General features: G+C 48.0%; 1 protein-coding gene across 4 annotated transcripts in view; it reads left to right on the top strand.

Moving 5' to 3' along the window:
- Positions 1-22476, top strand: part of LOC135054800 (oocyte zinc finger protein XlCOF8.4-like) — a 106894-nt gene that overhangs the window by 1370 nt on the left and 83048 nt on the right. For all 4 annotated transcript variants that reach the window (XM_063958142.1, XM_063958140.1, XM_063958141.1 and 1 more), the window contains exons 2-6: positions 14388-14551; positions 15667-15855; positions 16028-16106; positions 16217-16314; positions 16433-16583. In XM_063958142.1, the coding sequence (XP_063814212.1) occupies positions 14474-14551; positions 15667-15855; positions 16028-16106; positions 16217-16314; positions 16433-16583 (595 nt within the window). In that variant the 5' untranslated portion in view covers positions 14388-14473. The remainder of the gene's footprint in view (positions 1-14387; positions 14552-15666; positions 15856-16027; positions 16107-16216; positions 16315-16432; positions 16584-22476) is intronic.

Here is a 22476-nt window from a genome sequence, read left to right as displayed (position 1 = left end):
ACCGACTGGTTCTCAAAGTGTGTTTTTGAAATAAATAGGATAATGTTTAAAATTCAATTTCTGTGCGCTGCAACTTTTTTTGTTGTTTGTTTTGCAGTTTTCATATGTAATTAATATACATAGTGTTGATACTGGGTTATTATTGTGGTGTGAAAGGGGTATAACACTGTGGGGCAGATTTATTTTAAGCCTGGTGAAGTGATAAAGCACCAGCCAGTCAGCTCCTAGTTGACACTTGTCAAACCCACCCTGTAACATGACAGGAGCTGATTGGCTGGCACTTTATCACCTTCCACTTTATCACTTCACCAAGTTTAATAAATTTGCCGCTGTGTCACTACTCTTATACTGGTGGAACACAGTTACATCTGTCTGAAGGGGGGGGGGGGGGGAGGTAGGTATAGATAAGTTTGTGCAAGTGTACAGGGGCCCCATATTTCTGCGATGGCTGTCCCTGATCTGTCTGGGAATCGCATTAGTGCGGCATGTTAAAATTCCCTGATTTTCCAATCCCAATCAGTTTTTGGGTTCAGCAAATCCCTGCTCCATTGACCCTGCCATTCAGGGATCAGGAATTGCGACAATCTGTCGCAGGTGTATGGGACCGTTAAGATAGCAAATGTATTTGTTAAATCTTACAAATGAAATGAAAGTATACCAGGGATGTACGACACTTAGAAACAGTGTATATTAATTACAAGACAAAATCCAGATTGCATTTAATCTGTTCATTACTGATCCAGTAATACCCCTTTCACACTGCCAATGCCGAATCCCAGCCGGAAATTGGGAACGGGTTCTTCCCGGGTGGGATCTGGCATTGGGAGCTGCTGCAGGCTTCCCCGACCCGACAATATTGGGGGGGCACGCGGCATATGTGTGCGCGTATGTCTGAAGAGGGGACGTGGTCATTCTGCGTCATTGGAATGGGTGGTGCGGCCCACAGATGTTATTAGAGGGGGCGTGTAGGTGCTGTGCTTCCCCCAAGCTCTCTCCCACAGCATGAACGGATGCCAAGGGCATGGCATCTTTTTTTTATTTTTTTTTATTTAATATTTTTATTAGAGAGAAGTCGAGTAAGCTGTTACAATACAGACAGGAGATGACAACTCCGAATAAATATTGAATCACATACACGTTATCCCATGGGGAATAACCCAATATAATAAGAACAAAGGAGTACGTCATCAATAACAGATATATATAATGACTACAATTTTTCTGTAATTAAACAAGGATAAACATAAAAAGGAAAGGTAGTAAGAAGAAAGAATCTGAGAAGAAGAGAGATAGAGTGGGGGAAAGAAAGGGAAGGGGGAATGGGAGAATGGTGGATCGTCAAAGAAGCTAGCAAGGTGGGGATGTGCCATGGAGGGTAATACCTCCCTGCTACAGACCATGTCAACTGTCCAACCAAGGACGGCATAGCATCTCTTATATTTATTGTGACCTGTTTGGCGTAGAATAATGCATCATACCGCATCACACACATCACACCCCAGAAGTGGAGGGTGTAGTAAAGATGAACCATGGTTCCCATATCCTCCTATATTTGTCCGATCTGTCATGTAAGGATGCTGTAATTTTCTCCATCATGGAGATATGCCAAATTTTAGCTATTAGCATGCTCCTAGGGGGGGGTATTGTTTTTTTTCCAATTCTTAGCTATTACACAGCGGGCTGCATGTAAGATTTGAAGTACAAGGCTATTCGCATGGCTATCTAAATTGGGTAAGGGAAGGCCCAGCAGGGCTGACCATGGGCCTAGGGTTATCCGTGAACAGAAAATAGAACCAATGAGAGCTTCCACCTGCATCCAGAACATGTGTATTTTTGGGCATGACCACCATATGTGTTTGAAATCTCCAGTTTGGCCGCACCCACGCCAACATAGTGGAGAGGACCCTGGAAAGATCCTATGCAAGGTCGCAGGAACCCGATACCATCTTGTGTAGACTTTATAAGAATTTTCCTTTACCAAAGAGGAAATTGAAGACTGGGCTACTTTTTGTCTAATGGTTTCCCAGGAGTCTTCATCGGGGGGTGGGCCTAGGTCTTGTTCCCACTTACTTTCATGGGGGAGTGAATTTACTGCCTTCAGAGAACGTAATAAACCGTAGAGTATGGAGATAATACCCTGCCGCATGGGAGAGTGAATACAAAGACGCTCCAAGGGGGTAAGCTGGCGAATAACCTGGGATTTGGGAAGGGAGCTTAAAAAGGAGCGGAGCTGTAAGTATTCATAAACTACAGGTTGGGAAATATCATATCGGTCACATAGCGATTGAAGGGAACGCCATGAGGACCCATCTATAAAATCAAATACCAGACTCGGACGCGGGTCCAAATGGAGCCACGAATAGGATCGCAAGGTGGAGCCTGGGGGGAAATCCCGGTTATCCCAAATGGACGTGAAGGGAAAGTGGACAGGCCATAATGTCGAATGCAGAAAAGCCACAGGGAGCAGGTGAGTTTTGTTGAAGGGATACAGGTATGCATTGACCGTAGTGGCTTAGTTGGCGTAAGAAGGGAAACCAAAGTGGAGACCCCGGCCGCTAAGAGTTCAATTTGAATCCAGGGTAGGTGGGGGGCTGGGGAGAACCATGCAAGAGCCTGACTCAGGTGGGTTGCATGATAGTATTTGCGGATATCCGGTAATCCTCTACCTCCCGCTAACGGGTCACGTACCAGGGTGGAGGTCCTGATTCTAGGGGGCTTATTAGACCATATAAATTTTACGAAGAGTTTCTGCATTCGACATAGGGCCTCAGCTGGGATGCTTACAGGGATTGTTTGAATCAGATACAGAATCCTGGGAAGGATGTTTATCTTCACTGATACTATCCGTCCGAACCAGGCTATAATCTGTTTATCCCAAGCTCGAAGGTCTGACTCTATACACTTAAAAAGAGCTGGGAAGTTTTCAGAGTATAGGGAATCGTAGGAGTTTGTGATATACACGCCTAGATACTTGATTTTCTTGGAGCGCCAGGAAAAGTTAAAGTTAGCAGCTAAGAGAGATCTGGTATTCCCGTCAAGATGCAGAGGGAGGGCTTCCGATTTAGAGTAGTTAATGCGATATCCCGAGTAGTGAGAATATAATGACAGGGTTTTAAATAGATTAGGGATAGATATAGTGGGAGAGGAGAGAGTTAAGAGAACGTCATCAGCGAATAATGACAATTTGAATTCCTCCCCACCAACAGAGATTCCTTTGATGTCGGGGTTGGTCCTAACCATACACGCCAGAGGTTCGATTGTCATGGCAAAAATTAGTGGTGACAGGGGGCACCCCTGGCGTGTACCGTTGCTGATGTGAAAGAGGTGAGAGTCTTTGCCATTAACCCGGACTCTAGCAGAGGGGTTGGAGTAGAGTGCCTGAATACCCTGAAGTAGGCTTCCTCCCAGACCGAACCTGCGTAGGGTGGCGAACATAAAAGGCCATAGTATTTTATCAAAAGCCTTCTCTGCGTCAAGCGAAAGAAGGATGGAGGGCAATCTGGTTTTGTTAATAAGATGGACCAGATTAATAGTTCTCCGCGTGTTGTCTCTAGCTTGTCGGCCTGGGATGAAGCCCACCTGGTCAGCGTGTATTAAATGCGGGAGAATTGGGTTTAATCTTAGGGCTAGAATTTTAGCAAATAGTTTAATATCGTTATTTAATAAAGAAATGGGGCGGTAGCTAGCACAGGAGTTGGGATCCTTCCCAGGCTTATGGATCAAAACTATTCGTGCCTCCAATGCACGGGGAGAAAGGGGGTTACCACTCAGGAAACCATTGAAGAGCCTACAAAGGTGGGGCAATAAAGTCCCCTTAAATTTCTTGTAGTACATAATTGACATCCCATCAGGTCCAGGGGCCTTACCTGGTTTCTGAGTTTTAAGAGCATTCTCTAATTCCTCAACAGTAATCTCTGAACTTAACTGGGACACTGTCGAGCTACTCAAGGATGGTAGATTACATTTATCTAGGAGGGAGTCGATCCCCTCATCAATTCTCTGTGACGAGGAGGGGGTCACTTCCGAGTTATACAATGATCTATAAAACCCCTCAAATTCATCCAAAATGCGGTCAGGATCATGAGTCAGAGCTCCTTGCTTGGTGCGAATGGATAAAATATTTTTGGAAGAAATCTGAGCCCTCAACTTTCTGGCTAGGAGTTTATCTGCTTTATCTCCTTTTTCTCTATCGTCCTTGTGGATGCTGGGGTTCCTGAAAGGACCATGGGGAACAGCGGCTCCGCAGGAGACAGGGCACAAAAAGTAAAGCTTTCCGATCAGGTGGTGTGCACTGGCTCCTCCCCCTATGACCCTCCTCCAGACTCCAGTTAGATTTTTGTGCCCGGCCGAGAAGGGTGCAATCTAGGTGGCTCTCCTAAAGAGCTGCTTAGAGAAAGTTTAGCTTAGGTTTTTTATTTTACAGTGAGTCCTGCTGGCAACAGGATCACTGCAACGAGGGACTTAGGGGAGAAGGAGTGAACTCACCTGCGTGCAGGATGGATTGGCTTCTTGGCTACTGGACATCAGCTCCAGAGGGACGATCACAGGTACAGCCTGGATGGTCACCGGAGCCGCGCCGCCGGCCCCCTTGCAGATGCTGAAGTAAGAAGAGGTCCAGAATCGGCGGCTGAAGACTCCTGCAGTCTTCTAAAGGTAGCGCACAGCACTGCAGCTGTGCGCCATTTTCCTCTCAGCACACTTCACACGGCAGTCACTGAGGGTGCAGGGCGCTGGGAGGGGGGCGCCCTGGGAGGCAAATGAAAACCTTTTTTGGCGAAAAATACCTCACATATAGCCCCCAGAGGCTATATGGAGATATTTAACCCCTGCCAAGATTCACTAAATAGCGGGAGACGAGCCCGCCGAAAAAGGGGCGGGGCCTATCTCCTCAGCACACAGCGCCATTTTCTCTCACAGAAAGCCTGGAGAGAAGGCTCCCAGGCTCTCCCCTGCACTGCACTACAGAAACAGGGTTAAAACAGAGAGGGGGGGCACTGATTTTGGCGATATTGAGATATATATAAAGATGCTATAAGGGAAAACACTTATATAAGGTTGTCCCTATATAATTATAGCGTTTTGGTGTGTGCTGGCAAACTCTCCCTCTGTCTCCCCAAAGGGCTAGTGTGGGTCCTGTCCTCTGTCAGAGCATTCCCGGTGTGTGTGCTGTGTGTCGGTACGTGTGTGTCGACATGTATGAGGACGATGTTGGTGAGGAGGCGGAGAAATTGCCTGTAATGGTGATGTCACTCTCTAGGGAGTCGACACCGGAATGGATGGCTTATTTAGGGAATTACGTGAGAATGTCAACACGCTGCAAGGTCGGTTGACGACGTGAGACGGCCGACAAACTATTAGTACCGGTCCAGGCGTCTCAGAAACACCGTCAGGGGCGTTAAAAACGCCCATTTACCTCAGTCGGTCGACACAGACACGGACACTGAATCCAGTGTCGACGGTGAATAAACAAACGTATTTCTCATTAGGGCCACACGTTAAGGGCAATGAAGGAGGTGTTGCATATTTCTGATACTACAAGTACCACAAAAAAGGGTATTATGTGGGAGTGAAAAAACTACCTGTAGTTTTTCCTGAATCAGATAAAATAAAATGAAGTGTGTGATGATGCGTGGGGTTACCCCGATAGCAAATATTGGCGTTATACCCTTTCCCGCCAGAAATTAGGGCGCGTTGGGAAACACCCCTTAGGGTGATAAGGCGCTCACACGCTTATCAAGTGGCGTTACCGTCTCCAGATACGGCCGCCCTCAAGGAGCCAGCTGATAGGAAGCTGGAAAGATATCCTAAAAAGTATATACACACATACGGTGGTTATACTGCGACCAGCGATCGCCATCAGCCTGGAGATGCAGTGCTGGGTTGGCTTGGTCGGATTCCCTGACTGAAAATATTTTATTCATATAGAGCATTTAATAGGATGCATTCTATATATATGTACGTGAGATGCACAGAGGGATATTTGCTCTCTGGCATCAAGATAAGTACGTTGTCCATATCACCCAGAAGATGTCATGGACACGACAGTGGTCAGGTGATACAGATCCCATACGGCACATGGAAGTATTGCCGTATAAAGGGAAGGAGTTAGTTGGGGTCGGTCCATCGGACCTGGGGACCACGGCAACAGCTGGGAAATCCAACCTTTTTACCCCAAGTTACATCTCAGCTGAAAAAGACACCGTCTTTTCAGCCTCAATCCTTCCTTTCCCATGAGGGCATGCAGGCAAAAGGCCAGTCATATCTGCCCAGACATAGAGGTAAGGGAAGTAGACTGCAGCAGGCAGCCCCTTCCCAGGAAAAGAAGCCCTCCACCGCGTCTGCCAAGTCCTCAGCATGACGCTGGGGCCATGCAAGCGGACTCAAGGTGGGGGGGTAGTCTCAAGAGTCTCAGCGCGCAGTGGGATCACTCGCAGGTTGACCCCTAGATAGTACAAGTATTATCCCAGGGGTACAGATTGGAGAGTCGAGACATCTTCTCCTCGCAGGTTTCTGAAGTCTGCTTTACCAACGGCTCCCTCCGACAGGGAGGCAGCATTGGAAACAATTCACAAGCTGTATATCCAGCAGGTGATAATCAAAGTACCCCTCCTACAACAAGGAAAAGGGTATTATTTTTCCACACTATATTGTGGTACTGACGCCAGACGGCTTGGTGAGACATAGTCTAAACTGAAATCTTTGAACACTTACATAAAAGGTTCAAATCGAGATGGAGTCACTCAGAGCAGTGATAGCGAACCGGAAAAAAGGGGACTATATGGTGTCCCTGGACATCAAGGATTACCTCCATGTCCAAATTTGCCCTTCTCAACAAGGGTACCTCTGGTTCGTGGTACAGAACTGTCAATATCAGTTTCAGACGATGCCGTTTGAATTATCCACGGCACCCCGGGCCTTTTACCAAGGTAATGGCCGAAAAGATGTTTCTTCAAAGAAAAAAGGCATCTAAATTATCCCTTACTTGGACGATATCCTGAAAAGGGCAAGTTCCAGAGAACAGTTGGAGGTCGGAAGAGCACTATCTAAAGTAGTTCTACGACAGCACGACTGGATTCTAAATATTCCAAGAATCGCAGCTGTTTTCCGACGATACGTCTGCTGTTCCTAGGAATGATTCTGGGCATAGTCCAGAAAAAGGTGTTCCTCCGGGAGGAAAAAGCCAAGGAGTTATTCGACCTAGTCAGAAACCTCCTAAAACCAGGCCAAGTATCAGTGCATCAATGCACAGGAGTCCTGGGAAAAATGGTGGCTTCTTACGAAGCGATTCCATTCGGCAGATCTCAGGGGATTTGCTGGACGAATGGTCCGGATCGCATTTTCAGATGCATCAGCGGATAATCCTGTCTCCAAGGACAAGGGTGTCTCTTCTGTGGGGGCTGCAGAGTGCTCATCTTTTAGAGGGCAGCACACTCAGCATTCAGGACTGTGTTCTGGGGACCACGGATACCAGCCTGAGAGGCTGGGGAGTAGTCACACAGGGAAAAAAATTTCCAAGGAAGTGTGGTCAAGTCTGGAGACTTCTCTCCACATGAATATACTGGAGCTAAGGGCAATTTACAATGCTCTGAGCCTAGGAAGACTCCTGCTTCAAAGTCAACCGGTGCTGATCCAGTAGGACATCATCATGGCGGTCGCCCACGTTATCAGACGGGGCGACACAAGAAGCAGGAGGGCAATGACAGCAAGGATTCTTCGCTGGGCGGAAAATCATGTGATAACACTGTCAGCAGTGTTCATTCCGGGAGTGGGCAACTGGGAAGATTTCCTCAGCATAAATGAATTCCACCCGGAAAAGTGGAAACTTAATCTGGAAGTTTCCACATGATTGTAAACCGTTGGGAAAGACCAAAGGTGGTTATGATGGCGTCCCACCTGAAGCGCCAGGTCAAGAGACACTCGGGCAATAGCTGGGACGCTCTGGTAACACCGTCGGTGTACCAGTCGGTGTATGTGTTCCATCCTCTGCTTTTCATACCCAATGTATTGAAAATGATAGGAAGGAGAGGAGTAAGAACTATACTCGTGGCTCCGGTTTGGCCAAGAAGGACTTGGTTCCCGGAACTTCAAGAGATACTAAGAAGGGTCTTGATTCGGCAAGAACCGTGTCTGTTCCGGGACTTACCGCAGCTGCGTTGACGCCAAGGCGGGTGAACGCCGGATCCTAAGGGAAAGAGGCATTCCGGAAGAGGTCATCCCTACCCTGGTCAGAGCCAGGAAGGAGGTGACCGCACAACATTATCACCACTTAGGTGAAAATATGTGCCAGGGTGTGAGTCCAGGAAGGCTCCACGGAAGAATTTCAACTAGGTTAATTTCTACATTTCCTGCAAACAGGAGTGTCTATGGGTCTCAAATTGGGTCCATTAAGGTTCAAATTTCGGCCTGTTGATTTTCTTCCAGAAAGAAATTGGCTTCAGTTCCTGAAGTCCAGAAGTTAAGGGAGTACTGCATATACAGCCCCTTTGATGTCTCCAGTGGCACTGGGCGATCTCAACGTAGTTTTGGGATTCCTAAAAAATCACATTGGTTTAAACAACTCAAATCTGTGGATTTGATATATCTCACATGGAAAATGACCATGCTGTTGGTCCTGGCCTCGGCCAGGCGAGTGTCAGAATTGGCGGCTTTATCTCACAAAGCCATATCTGATTGTCCATTCGGACAGAGCAAAGCTGCGGACTCATCCCCAGTTTCTCCTTAAGGTGGTGTCAGCGTTTCACCTGAACCAGCTTATTGTGGTACCTGCGGCTACTAGGGACTTGGAGGACTCCAAGTTGCTGGATGTTATCAGGGCCCTGAAAATATAGTTTCCAGGTTGGCTGGAGTCAGGAAATCTGACTTGCTGTTTATCCTGTATGCACCCAACAATGCTGGGTGCTTCTGCTTCTAAGCAGTCGATTGCTCGTGGGATTGGTAGCACAATTCAACTTGCACATTCTGTGGCAGGCCTGCCACAGTCTAAATCTGTTAAGGCCCATTCCACAAGGAAGGTGGGCTCATCTTGGGCGGCTGCCCGAGGGGTCTCGGCATTACAACTTTGCCGAGCAGCTACGTGGTCGGGGGAGAACACGTTTGTAAAATTCTACAAATTTGATACCCTGGCAAAAGAGGACCTGGAGTTCTCTCATTCGGTGCTGCAGAGTCATCCGCACTCTCCCGCCCGTTTGGGAGCTTTGGTATAATCCCCATGGTCCTTTCAGGAACCCCAGCATCCACAAGGACGATAGAGAAAATAAGAATTTACTTACCGATAATTCTATTTCTCGGAGTCCGTAGTGGATGCTGGGCGCCCATCCCAAGTGCGGATTATCTGCAATACTTGTACATAGTTATTGCTAACTAAATCGGGTTATTGTTGTTGTGAGCCATCTTTTCAGAGGCTCCGCTGTTATCATACTGTTAACTGGGTTCAGATCACAGGTTGTACAGTGTGATTGGTGTGGCTGGTATGAGTCTTACCCGGGATTCAAAATTCCTCCCTTATTGTGTACGCTCGTCCGGGCACAGTACCTAACTGGAGTCTGGAGGAGGGTCATAGGGGGAGGAGCCAGTGCACACCACCTGATCGGAAAGCTTTACTTTTTGTGCCCTGTCTCCTGCGGAGCCGCTGTTCCCCATGGTCCTTTCAGGAACCCCAGCATCCACTACGGACTCCGAGAAATAGAATTATCGGTAAGTAAATTCTTATTTTCATAATATATCTGATTAAGACGTCTAAGGCACTGTTCAGTTTTGTGCGATAACAGCATATTAAGTTCGCCCCTGACTTTAAGTACCTTTTCTAAATCAGCAGAATTTAGGGAGGACTTATGAGCTTCCTCCAACTGGTGGAGTTGATTGGTTAACTCTAAAAAATTTTGGGAACGCTGTTTATTGAGCCTGGCCGCGGTCTGGATGAAGTGGCCCCGGAGGACCGCTTTATGTGCCTCCCACAGAGTCATATCAGATATACCGGGTGTTTGGTTCTCGTTGAAGTAATCAGACAATGCCTGAGTAGTTTGCTGTAGCACTTCAGGCTGTTGAAGAAGGGCATCGTTAAGGGACCAAGAGGGGGGGGAGGGAGTGCGAGCCCGCCCAGACAGAGTCAAAGATATAGGGGCGTGGTCGGACCACGTAATTGGGTAAATACAGCAATTCTGGATTCTAGAGGTCATATCTCTTCCAACCATAATCATGTCAATTCTAGTATATAAGTTGTGGACTGGGGAAAAGAACGTGTAATCTTTAACTAAGGGGTCTACAACCCTCCAGGAGTCAAATAGTAGATGGTTTTTAAGTAGCGACTGCAAGGCTCTGGAGTTACGGGCGCTTAAGTGGGACTGGGACGGTGGGAGGGGGTGGGAGCGATCAAGATTATGGTGTAGTATAGTTTTAAAGTCTCCTGCTATTAAGAGGTCACCTTTCCTACATTGGGCAATTTTAGAGTCTAAGGAAGCTAAGAACGAGGCCTGATTAACGTTGGGAGCGTAGATATTGACCATAGTGATGGGAACATTATTAAGTTTGCCTACTATAATAAGGAACCTACCGCGTTTGTCTTTAATAATTCGGTCTGATTCCAAATGTAAATGAGCGGGGATCAGAATTGCGACCCCTCTTTTCTTTTGGGTGCGATCGCAAGCGTGGATAGCGACAGGGTGGCGTCTAGAGCGCAGTTCGGGATGGGAAATACCTCTAAAATGCGTCTCCTGAAGGAATACCAGATCTCCCCTCGCCTGTTTCAGAAAAAGAAATAACTTGGTCCTCTTTTGGGGACTATTGAGACCCTTCACATTATAGGATATTACATTGATAGACATAGTGCTACCAGTATAAGCATAGCATGATTGAACCTAACGACCCAAGAATGATCTCCCTGGGAAACAAGGGGGAGAGGAAGAGTAGGAAGTGAAAAAAGAAGGGAAAGAGACAGAAGAGGCAAAAGGAAACATATAGAACACTGTAAAATGAACATGTAGTTTTGACCGAGCCAGCGACCCATTGTACACTACGTACGGGTCCGTATGTTTGAGCACCCGTATGGGGAAGCTAAGGGAGATAATAACTCCCCTATGCCCAAACCTGACTATAGTGGCTCGATGGGGGGCGCAGCTCCGACTACCAAGGGGCCCACCAACTAAACCTGGGGAGGGCGGCCGAGGGGGTCGGGGCAACATCTAACCATAATGAACCACCGTTAGGAACCAAGAAACAGAATGAACATATGCTAAATTATATAAGCTCAGCTCAGGGAGGAACTTTTAAACCTCTAAACCAGATTGCATAACAGTAATAATTAACATATAATAACCCATCAGAGCATCTGTGAAGGAACTTTCATGGAGGGTCATGAGTTGTAGAGGTTTTCTCCGGGACCGTCGACCAAAGGCGTCGAGGTGCTCGTTGTGGGAGGGGAGAGTTCGGTGAATGTCGGAGATCTGGTGCATCCCTCGGGGAGGATGATTTATTGGATTCCGGAGGGGGTAAGTTCAGTCTCAGCAGAAGCCTGTGAGCCTCCTCCTTTGATCGTGCCAGCAATCTCTTCCCATCAAGCTGTACAATTAGGGCAAAGGGGAAACCCCATCTGTAACGGATTTGATTATTCCTGAGGATTTGGGTGTATTCCCTCAGGTCGAAGCGCCTCTTAAGAGTAGTAGGGGATAAGTCCTGAAACACCATGAGCTTGTGAGATTCGAACAGACACACGTCCTTGTTCCGGGCAGCCGTTAGAATTCTATCTTTAGTCTTGAAATAATGGCAGCGTAAGACTACGTCGCGAGGAGGGGACGAGGTTGAGGGTTTTTGGCGTAGGGAATGGTGGGCCCTATCTAGGAGGAACTGTTCGCGTGGAATGTCCGGCAGGAGGTGTTGAAAAAACCGGAGGAGGAAATCCTCCAGTTGTGCTGATTCCACCGATTCTGGAATATATTTAATGCGCAAGTTATTACGTCGTGCGCGGTTATCAGCGTCCTCCTGTTGGTCCTGGAGTAGATAGATATCCTCCTGCATGACTTGAACGGAATGCTCTAGCTCCTGCTGGAAAGTGATGACTTCATCGATTTTCTGTTCAACATCATTAGTGCGGGCCCCAAGATCAGATATCTCCGCCTTGAGACCGGAGATGGCTTTGTGGATCTCTGAATGGAAGGCCTGTTTTAGCGACTTCATTTCCGTTAAAATTGAGGAGAGGCAGTCTTTCATGGAGGGGTCTGGGACAGACGAATCTTCCTCCGATTCCGAAACCAAATCAGGGGGGGGGGGGGGGCGGCTGGTAATTTGGCTGCACTAGACTTCATTTTGGAAATAAAGGACGATATTTCCGCCGATGCTGCTGTGGCTTTCTTAGACTTGGATTTAGATTTAGGCATGGTGTGCGACGGTCCCGAAGATGGAGAGGGTCATAGGTCAGAGCTGAGCCATAACGTAAGTAGTTAGTGATCCATCATGAATTGAGCATAGAGAATAAACATAGGAAGACCCCTGGGGTCGCACCCACAGGCACTCAGCAGGCCATTCCCCCGGCCAGCAGTATCATAGAGGACTGATATATAGAGGCACACTGCAAATGTAGGGGAGAGAGATGATGGGCCAGTATATGTGGGGGCCCAGATGACCACAGCTCAGGTGCCCAGCGTGTACCCCGCGGGGTGGGGAGGAGGGGGCAGCAGACCTCAGTAGTAAATCGAGGCCCCGGCTTTGGGGTGGAGGGTAGGCCGCAACCCGCGGGAGCCAGTATACCGGCTCCCCGATTCCGCGGCGCCGCCACACCACACAGGAGTGTACCCTCAGTCAGGGGGATGAGGTTTGAGGGGTCTTTTGTGAGAAAGGGGTGAGAATTTAAGGCGGTAATTCTCCCGTTTTCGAGGGGCTCATAGAAATTGCTGCCTCATAGATCAGCCTCCAGGCCACCCTGTAATTATTTTTTAAAAGCAGCTGGAGCGCCCCCAGAGAGTGCCCAGGGGATAGAGGCACCAATAGATTCCCCCTAAGCAGCGGCAGAAGCAAATCCGAGCCGCCCCAGCAGTACACGCTGTGAGGGGTTCAGGTGTGGGCACAATGCCAGTAAACAAAATGGCGCCGCCAGACCTCCGTGGAAACCTCCGGCCGTCCAGGTCCTCGGAGGCCACTAACTGAGCAGCCGTGAACGGGTGCAGCGGCGGGTGTTGTGCGTAGGCCGGGATCCCCCAGTCCGGGTGTTGGTGAGCGGGTGAAGCAGCTGCGGCGGGAGAGAACGGCAGAGTCCGCCCGCCCTCGGCTCCCCTCAGCGCGACCGCGGTGACCGGCGGGCCTCTGTCCGAGGTAAGGGGGCAGCGGGCAACACTCACCTCCCCACGGAGCAATAGATTGAGAGGCGTCGGGCAGGGAAGTAGAGTCCCGATGTGAGGGGGGGGGGGCACCCTCCGCGGCGAACTCCAGCCACACAAGGCCTCCTCCTCCGGGGCAGCAGCAAAATAGAGGTCCCGGCTTCTCCTGGGTCAGAAGGCCGCAACCTGCACGGGTGCAGGAGACACCCGCCGGCTCCGCGGACCTCTCTGCCCTATACAGGAGGACCCCAGCTGATGAAGGGGGGCCCCCAAGATCACCAGGGAGCAGCAGAATATCGTTTTATATGGTCGTAAGGCAGGAGCTCCAGTGAAACACGTCTGCCCAGATCTGCAGCTAGGCCACGCCCCCCCAGGGCATGGCATCTTTAAACGCTGGGAGGGCAGGAAGCGGACTGCTGTTTTAGCAGGGCACAGCAGAAAGGGCAGGGCGCAGCGCCCTGCTGAAACAGCCTAGCATGAACACTAGTTATTCACTACATATAATGAGGCACTGGAGCCACACACACATGACTCCCCTACTTTGCTCTTCACCCCATAGTGGGGTGTGTGTGATAAGTTTGTGTGAATCTATTCATAGATGTAAGCTGTATTTTTCATGTATGTCTTTGTATAGTGATGAGTCTGTCAGGTTTGATCACTATACACAGGTCACACTGATATTACACACTATAGTGATTAGTATGATATCAATGTGACCTGTGTATTGTGATCAGCGGGTATGGTGCTCAGTGTGAGATTAGTGGGTATAGAGATCAGTGGGATGGAAACGCTTATATTGATAAAACATAGTTAAATTCCAGTTCAGTTATCTGTAGAAGATTTCAAGTGTCGTAAATTGCACTAAATGAGTGTCTGGGAGGGTCAGGAGTCCTGACCACAAGTAACATAACCTTAAGCAAAATTGCATTATGTGATTGTGTCTGGGGAGTCTTATGAAGAGGCTGCATCAGAGGAACTTCTGAGCAGGACTCTGGCTCTGGGAAAGAGGAAGATAATAGTCCTATTTGAATATGTCACTTGTTCTCTGATATTTATTATAAATATAAATATTTTTATTCCTAGACCATTGTGCTGTGAGGTATCGGAGCATCTTTCTTAGAAGTCACATGAGTGAGACCTTTTCTATATAACTCACTAATTCACTGAAGATGGACAAAACCAGGATTCACAGGAGTGAAACGTTATTAAATCTAACCCTGGAAATCATCCACCTGCTGACTGGGGAGGTGAGGGAGTCTGGAAGTGTCACAGTGACAACACTCTTATTTCTATTACTAACACAGGGACCTGACTGGGGAGGTGAGGGAGTGTCACAGCAATGTCACTCATCCCTATTACTAACACAGGGACCTGACTGGGGAGGTGAGGGTGTGACAGTGGGACAACACTTCTTTGTTAATTTAACTGGGCACACAAATATCCTTCCACTGGGACATGTAAGATGGTTTAGTTTATAGAGAATCTTAGTGATAAGGGGACATTTTACGCATTAGTGAATGTGAAGGAATAGGTATGTATGTACAGGTGGAGTATCCCTTATCCAAAATTCTAAATCCCACATTTTTATGTCCTGTACTGAGATGACGACATATATATATATATATATATATATATATATATATATATATATATATATATATATATATATATAAATAAACAATGAAAAAGAGGCGGCACTCGGAGACTTAAAGGTTCAAAAAGTGTATTCAGCAACACAACCTTGTGTTGCTGAATACACTTTTTGAACCTTTAAGTCTCCGAGTGCCGCCTCTTTTTCATTGTTTGAGGATTTCCTTTGGAGGGCACCGGAGCCATTGTAGCAAACGGAGGAGGGAGTGCCGGTCCGTGGGGAATATATATATATATATATATATATATATATATATATATATATATATATATATATATATATATATATATATATATATAATGTCATTATCAAAGTAGGGGACACAAAAATGTGTCCTTTTGGATAAGGGATACTCAACCTGGATGGGATGTAGCTATGTGACGGGCAGTCAGGAGACCGCCGGTTACTATATGGACGCCGGGATCACGACTGGGTGATAGCCCGACAGTCGGCATGTTGACTAACTGGGACTATTACCACTCGTGAGTGTACACAACACCCATAGAGTGGAAGTAAAACCTGTGGCAAACGCAGCAAAACCACAAGGGGCTTTGTTGCGCTTGTCCCCAACCAGCTGGTAATCTAAAGCTCTGGATCCCAGCGTCGGTATGGTGACTGGCAGGATCCCAAACGCTGGTTCACCCGAACCCAACAACGTGTGTATGTATGATTATATATTTGTTAACATTGGTGCCTGCTTTTCATATGTAGGATTATACAGTTGTGAAGAAATCTAAAGAGCGTGTTAAACGCTGCAACCCTCCCCGTGCGTCAAAAAAATTGAGCAAGACCCAGAGCTCCATCACTAAGGCTCCTCCTCACTCACTGGTACATGACAGAGACAATGATCAGAAGATCCTGGAACTCACCAACAAGATCATTCAGCTGCTGACTGGAGAGGTGACTGCTGGGAATGGGGCATTATACAGTAACACCAGGGGAGGTGTCTGGGTGATGACTGGAGAGGTGACTACTGGGAATGAGGCATTATACAGTAACACCAGGGGAGGTGTCTGGGTGATGACTGTGTCATTGTGTGTGTCAGGATGTCACTGTCCATTTCTCCATGCAGGAGGGTCAGTATATAGACGAACAGGAGGAAATGTTTGAGGAAACAACAATGGAGAATCACCAGCCCCTCACATTTGTGGGTAAGACAAGGCTTGAATTTATTTCAAAGAAAACGTTTATTGCATCTTGGGTAAACTTATCTGATAATGACTAATGAACCATATAGTCAGTCACTGTGTGTCTCCTACAGATGGAGCCAGTAACAGAGCTACCCCAGAGATACCTTCCAGTCCCCTCCAGTCACAGGACTGTACAGAGGAGAACCACAGTGTTCCTCAAGAGGATCAGGTAGATGACCCTTCACTATAAGATCTGTAGAGTAGCTGGTTCTGGCATACACTAATACTTTTAAATAATTTAAATGAGATATTGGTAAAGTGTACTGTTACTGTTGTATGGCCATTAGGAAGAAAACCTGTCTTTGGTTAAGGAAGAGGATACAGAGGAGGAAGAGGAAGAACACCTTCTTGTTAAGGTAGAGGATACAGAGGGAGAAGAGGACTATGAGAGAGACGATCAGCAGTGTGAGGAGGAAATCCCTACAGATATTGGCACAGGTGAGTAACAAACGCTTACAGAAGGGATCCCGTCAAGGATACCAATGGCAGAATCCCAACAGCCAATAATGCCAACGAACTCGCCAGGGCTAGTCTCACTCGTGGGTGCCCACGACGGGAGGCATTCAATTTGCCGGTTGTCGAGATCCTGGCTGTCAGGAGACAGACACCAGAATCGTAACACCTGGTGAATTACCGGCGGTCTGAATCTCAACTCGGGTGGTGGTCCTGATTTGGGATTCGCCATTAGGCTCAAAGTATTCCGGTTGTCGGGATCCGAACGGCGGTGATATCATATTAATCCCATACGCGACACCCATAGAGTGGGAATAGAACCTGTAGCGAGCCTGCAAGGGGACTCTGCCGTCGCCACACTACTGGCATTCTGGCAGGCGGAATGGTGCTGTCGGGATATTGGCAGCCGGCATCCCATCCGCCGGGATTTAATCTCCATTCCATTACAGAATACAGTCGCACATCCTCCTCGAATCTGAGGCGTACATAGCATCTGCCAATTCGGGGGGAGTTGAGCCGCCACCAGATCCCTATCGAGCTTCTGCTCTCCTCTTTATGTCTTTGTACCAGCCAAGAGATCTGTAAACAGTATCTGGTGTTTCTCATACATTAGTACAGCCATGGTTATTAAATGACTGATCAGTGGGAAGAGAGCACATGTGACATTACCCATGATCCTCCCTGTGCATTAATGGCAAAAATATTTGTGGCTGTTGTGTCAACATTGATGTCGACATTACTGTGCTTCTAACGCTGGCATTTTAACCATGTCACCTGCATACCAATATTTGGTCATTAGTGTTCACTCTAGCACCCCGCACCTGTCACAACCTGTGCCGTTCTTCTTTCCTGCCTGCGGGTGTTGCTCTCTGCTCTGGTGCTTTTAGTACACTCTGGTCTGTGTAGTCACGCTGTACACCATCGCAGCAACCACCTCTTACATATAAAATTATGCACATTATTATTGTTTGCTTTGAAGTTACTTTGTTTCTGTCAATTCATCCTTCGCTAATTGTAAGATGTAATTAAAAAAAAAAAAAAATTCAATAGAGAAAATTGTGGACTGACATGGTCGGGGGGGATCCGGTCTGAAGATCGACACTGTCTAGATCGACAGGGTTTCTAGGTCGACAAGAGTTTTTTTGTTGTTGTTTTTTTTCCTTTTGAACCTTTACATACTTAACGATCCACGTGGACTATGATTGGAACGGTAATCTGTGCAGAGCGAAGCAAGGCACCATGCCCGAAGCATGGCGAGCCATGCGAGGGGACACGGTGAACTAATTGGGGTTCCCAGTCAGACTACGAAGAAAACGACACAAAAAAACACAACCTCATGTCGACCTGTCGACCCAGAAACCCTGTCGACCTTCCATCCCTGTGGACCTATAGTGGACCTAAACATTGTCGACCTAGATACTGTCGATTTGATGAACCACACCCGGTCGGGTGTGATAACTTTGTACTATACAAGAAAATGTAGCTGTGGGTTTCTGGGACTGAAGAATCTCGCACACTACTGTTTCAAATATCATCTTGCCTGGCATTGTCCTGTAAAGACTTGTCCCAATATTGGGGCACCCATAGGCATTTTGACTGTACCCAGAGTCCCACACCAAGTTATTGCTTCGTGCATCACTTTCACTCTTTACCTCTTCTCCAGCACCCAGGCAGATATCTGTTTTAACAGTTAATACAGAGAGGGTCCCCGCTCATTTCTGCATGTGATTTGATACAGCAGAAAAAAATTACACTCCGTTGCTATAAAGTCTTTACAAAGTATTACATTTTGAAAAGAATATACTTTCTCTAACGTCCTAAGTGGATGCTGGGGACTCCGTCAGGACCATGGGGAATAGCGGCTCCGCAGGAGACAGGGCACAAAAATAAAGCTTTAGGATTAGGTGGTGTGTACTGGCTCCTCCCCCTATGACCCTCCTCCAAGCCTCAGTTAGGTTTTTGTGCCCGTCCGAGCAGGGTGCAATCTAGGTGGCTCTCCTAAAGAGCTGCTTAGAAAAAGTTTTTTAGGTTTTTTATTTTCAGCGAGTCCTGCTGGCAACAGGCTCACTGCATCGAGGGACTTAGGGGAGAGAATTTCAACTCACCTGCGTGCAGGATGGATTGGCTTCTTAGGCTACTGGACACCATTAGCTCCAGAGGGAGTCGGAACACAGGTCTCACCCTGGGGTTCGTCCCGGAGCCGCGCCGCCGACCCCCCTTACAGATGCTGAAGATTGAAGGTCCGGAAACAGGCGGCAGAAGGCTCTTCAGTCTTCATGAAGGTAGCGCACAGCACTGCAGCTGTGCGCCATTGTTGTCACACACTTCACACCAAGCGGTCACGGAGGGTGCAGGGCGCTGCTGGGGGCGCCCTGGGCAGCAATATTTTAATACCTTATGGCAAAAGAATACATCACATATAGCCATTGAGGCTATATGTATGTATTTAACCCATGCCAGTTATCTAAAACTACGGGAGGAAAGCCCGCCGAAATAGGGGGCGGGGCTTATTCTCCTCAGCACACAGCGCCATTTTCCCGCTCCGCTCCGCTGTGAGGAAGGCTCCCAGGACTCTCCCCTGCACTGCACTACAGAAACAGGGTAAAACAGAGAGGGGGGGCATTTTTTGGCGATATATTGGATATATTTAAGCTGCTATAAGGAACAACACTTATATAAGGTTGTTCCCATATATATTATAGCGCTTGGGTGTGTGCTGGCAAACTCTCCCTCTGTCTCCCCAAAGGGCTAGTGGGGTCCTGTCTTCGATAAGAGCATTCCCTGTGTGTCTGCTGTGTGTCGGTACGTGTGTGTCGACATGTATGAGGACGATGTTGGTGTGGAGGCAGAGCAATTGCCGATAATGGTGATGTCACCCCCCAGGGAGTCGACACCGGAATGGATGGCTTTGTTTATGGAATTACGTGATAATGTCAGCACATTACAAAAATCAGTTGACGACATGAGACGGCCGGCAAACCAGTTAGTACCTGCCCAGGCGTCTCAGACACCGTCAGGGGCTGTAAAGCGCCCTTTACCTCAGTCGGTCGACCCAGACACAGACACTGAATCTAGTGTCGACGGTGATGAAACAAACGTATTTTCAAGTAGGGCCACACGTTATATGATCACGGCAATGAAGGAGGCTTTGCATATCTCTGATACTGCAAGTACCAAAAAAAGGGGTATTATGTGGGGGGTGAAAAAACTACCTGTAGTTTTTCCTGAATCAGAGGAATTAAATGATGTATGTGATGAAGCGTGGGTTAACCCAGATAGAAAAATGCTAATTTCAAAAAAGTTATTAGCATTATACCCTTTCCCGCCAGAGGTTAGGGCGCGCTGGGAAACACCCCCTAGGGTGGATAAGGCGCTCACACGCTTATCAAAACAAGTGGCGTTACCGTCTCCTGATACGGCCGCCCTCAGGGATCCAGCGGATAGGAGACTGGAAACTACCCTAAAAAGTATATACACACATACTGGTGTTATACTGCGACCAGCCATCGCCTCAGCCTGGATGTGCAGTGCTGGGGTCGTCTGGTTGGATTCCCTGACTGAAAATATTGATACCCTGGATAGGGACAGTATTTTATTGACTATAGAGCAATTAAAGGATGCTTTCCTTTATATGCGAAATGCGCAGAGAGATATTTGCACTCTGGCATCGAGAGTAAATGCGATGTCCATATCTGCCAGAAGGAGTTTATGGACGCGACAGTGGTCAGGTGATGCGGATTCCAAACGACATATGGAAGTATTGCCGTATAAAGGGGAGGAATTATTTGGCGTCGGTCTATCGGATCTGGTGGCCACGGCAACTGCCGGAAAATCCACCTTTTTACCTCAGACCCCCTCCCAACAGAAAAAGACACCGTCTTTTCAGCCGCAGTCCTTTCGGTCCTATAAAAACAAGCGGACAAAAGGACAGTCATATCTGCCTCGGGGCAGAGGAAGGGGTAAGAGAGGGCAGCAAGCAGCCCCTGCCCAGGAACAGAAGCCCTCCCAGGGTTCTGCAAAGCCCTCAGCATGACGCTGGGGCCTTACAAGCGGATTCAGGAGCGGTGGGGGGTCGACTCAAGAATTTCAGCGCACAGTGGGCTTGCTCACAGGTGGACCCCTGGATTCTGCAGGTAGTATCTCAGGGTTACAGGTTGGAATTCGAGAAGTCTCCCCCTCGCCGGTTCCTAAAGTCTGCTTTGCCAACGTCTCCCTCAGACAGGGCGACGGTATTGGAAGCCATTCACAAGCTGTTTTCTCAGCAGGTGATAGTCAAGGTACCCCTCCTACAACAGGGAAAGGGGTATTACTCCACGCTATTTGTGGTACCGAAGCCGGACGGCTCGGTAAGACCTATTCTAAATCTGAAATCTTTGAACCTGTACATACAAAAATTCAAGTTCAAGATGGAATCACTCAGAGCAGTGATAGCGAATCTGGAAGAAGGGGACTTTATGGTGTCCCTGGACATAAAGGATGCTTACCTGCATGTCCCAATTTGCCCTTCACATCAAGGGTACCTCAGGTTCGTGGTGCAAAACTGTCATTATCAGTTTCAGACGCTGCCGTTCGGATTGTCCACGGCACCTCGGGTCTTTACCAAGGTAATGGCCGAAATGATGATTCTTCTGCGAAGAAGAGGCGTATTAATTATCCCTTACTTGGACGATCTCCTGATAAGGGCAAGGTCCAGAGAACAGCTGGAGGACGGAGTAGCACTAACCCAACTAGTGCTGCAACAACACGGGTGGATTCTGAATTTTCCAAAATCTCAGTTGACCCCGACGACACGTCTGCTGTTCCTGGGAATGATTCTGGACACGGTTCAGAAAAAGGTGTTTCTTCCGGAGGAGAAAGCCAGGGAGTTATCCGAACTTGTCAGGAACCTCCTAAAACCAGGGACAGTGTCTGTGCATCAATGCACAAGAGTCCTGGGAAAGATGGTGGCTTCTTACGAAGCGATTCCATTCGGCAGATTCCACGCACAAACTTTTCAGTGGGATCTGCTGGACAAATGGTCCGGATCGCATCTGCAGATGCATCAGCGGATAACCTTATCGCCACGGACAAGGGTGTCTCTTCTGTGGTGGTTGCAGAGTGCTCATCTGTTAGAGGGCCGCAGATTCGGCATACAGGACTGGGTCCTGGTGACCACGGATGCCAGTCTGAGAGGCTGGGGAGCGGTCACACAAGGAAGAAACTTCCAGGGAGTATGGTCAAGCCTGGAGATGTCTCTTCACATAAATATACTGGAGCTAAGAGCGATTTACAATGCTCTAAGCCTGGCAAAACCCCTGCTTCAGGGTCAGCCGGTGTTGATCCAGTCGGACAACATCACGGCAGTCGCCCACGTAAACAGACAGGGCGGCACAAGAAGCAGGACGGCAATGGCAGAAGCTGCAAGGATTCTTCGCTGGGCAGAAGATCATGTGATAGCACTGTCAGCAGTATTCATTCCGGGAGTGGACAACTGGGAAGCAGACTTCCTCAGCAGACACGATCTACACCCGGGAGAGTGGGGACTTCATCCAGAAGTCTTCCACATGATTGTGAACCGTTGGGAAAAACCAATGGTGGATATGATGGCGTCCCGCCTCAACAAAAAACTGGACAGGTATTGCGCCAGGTCAAGAGACCCTCAGGCAATAGCTGTGGACGCTCTGGTAACACCGTGGGTGTTCCAGTCAGTGTATGTGTTCCCTCCTCTGCCTCTCATACCAAAAGTACTGAGAATTATACGGCAAAAGGGAGTAAGAACGATACTAGTGGCTCCGGATTGGCCAAGAAGAACTTGGTACCCGGAACTTCAAGAGATGCTCACGGAGGATCCGTGGCCTCTACCTCTAAGACGGGACCTGCTTCAGCAGGGACCGTGTCT

The sequence above is a fragment of the Pseudophryne corroboree genome, chromosome 3, assembly GCF_028390025.1.
Source record: "Pseudophryne corroboree isolate aPseCor3 chromosome 3, aPseCor3.hap2, whole genome shotgun sequence".
Taxonomy (NCBI): Eukaryota; Metazoa; Chordata; class Amphibia; order Anura; family Myobatrachidae; genus Pseudophryne; species Pseudophryne corroboree.
Note: the sequence above shows the minus strand (reverse complement) of the source record. Positions and strands in the feature narration are given on the sequence as shown.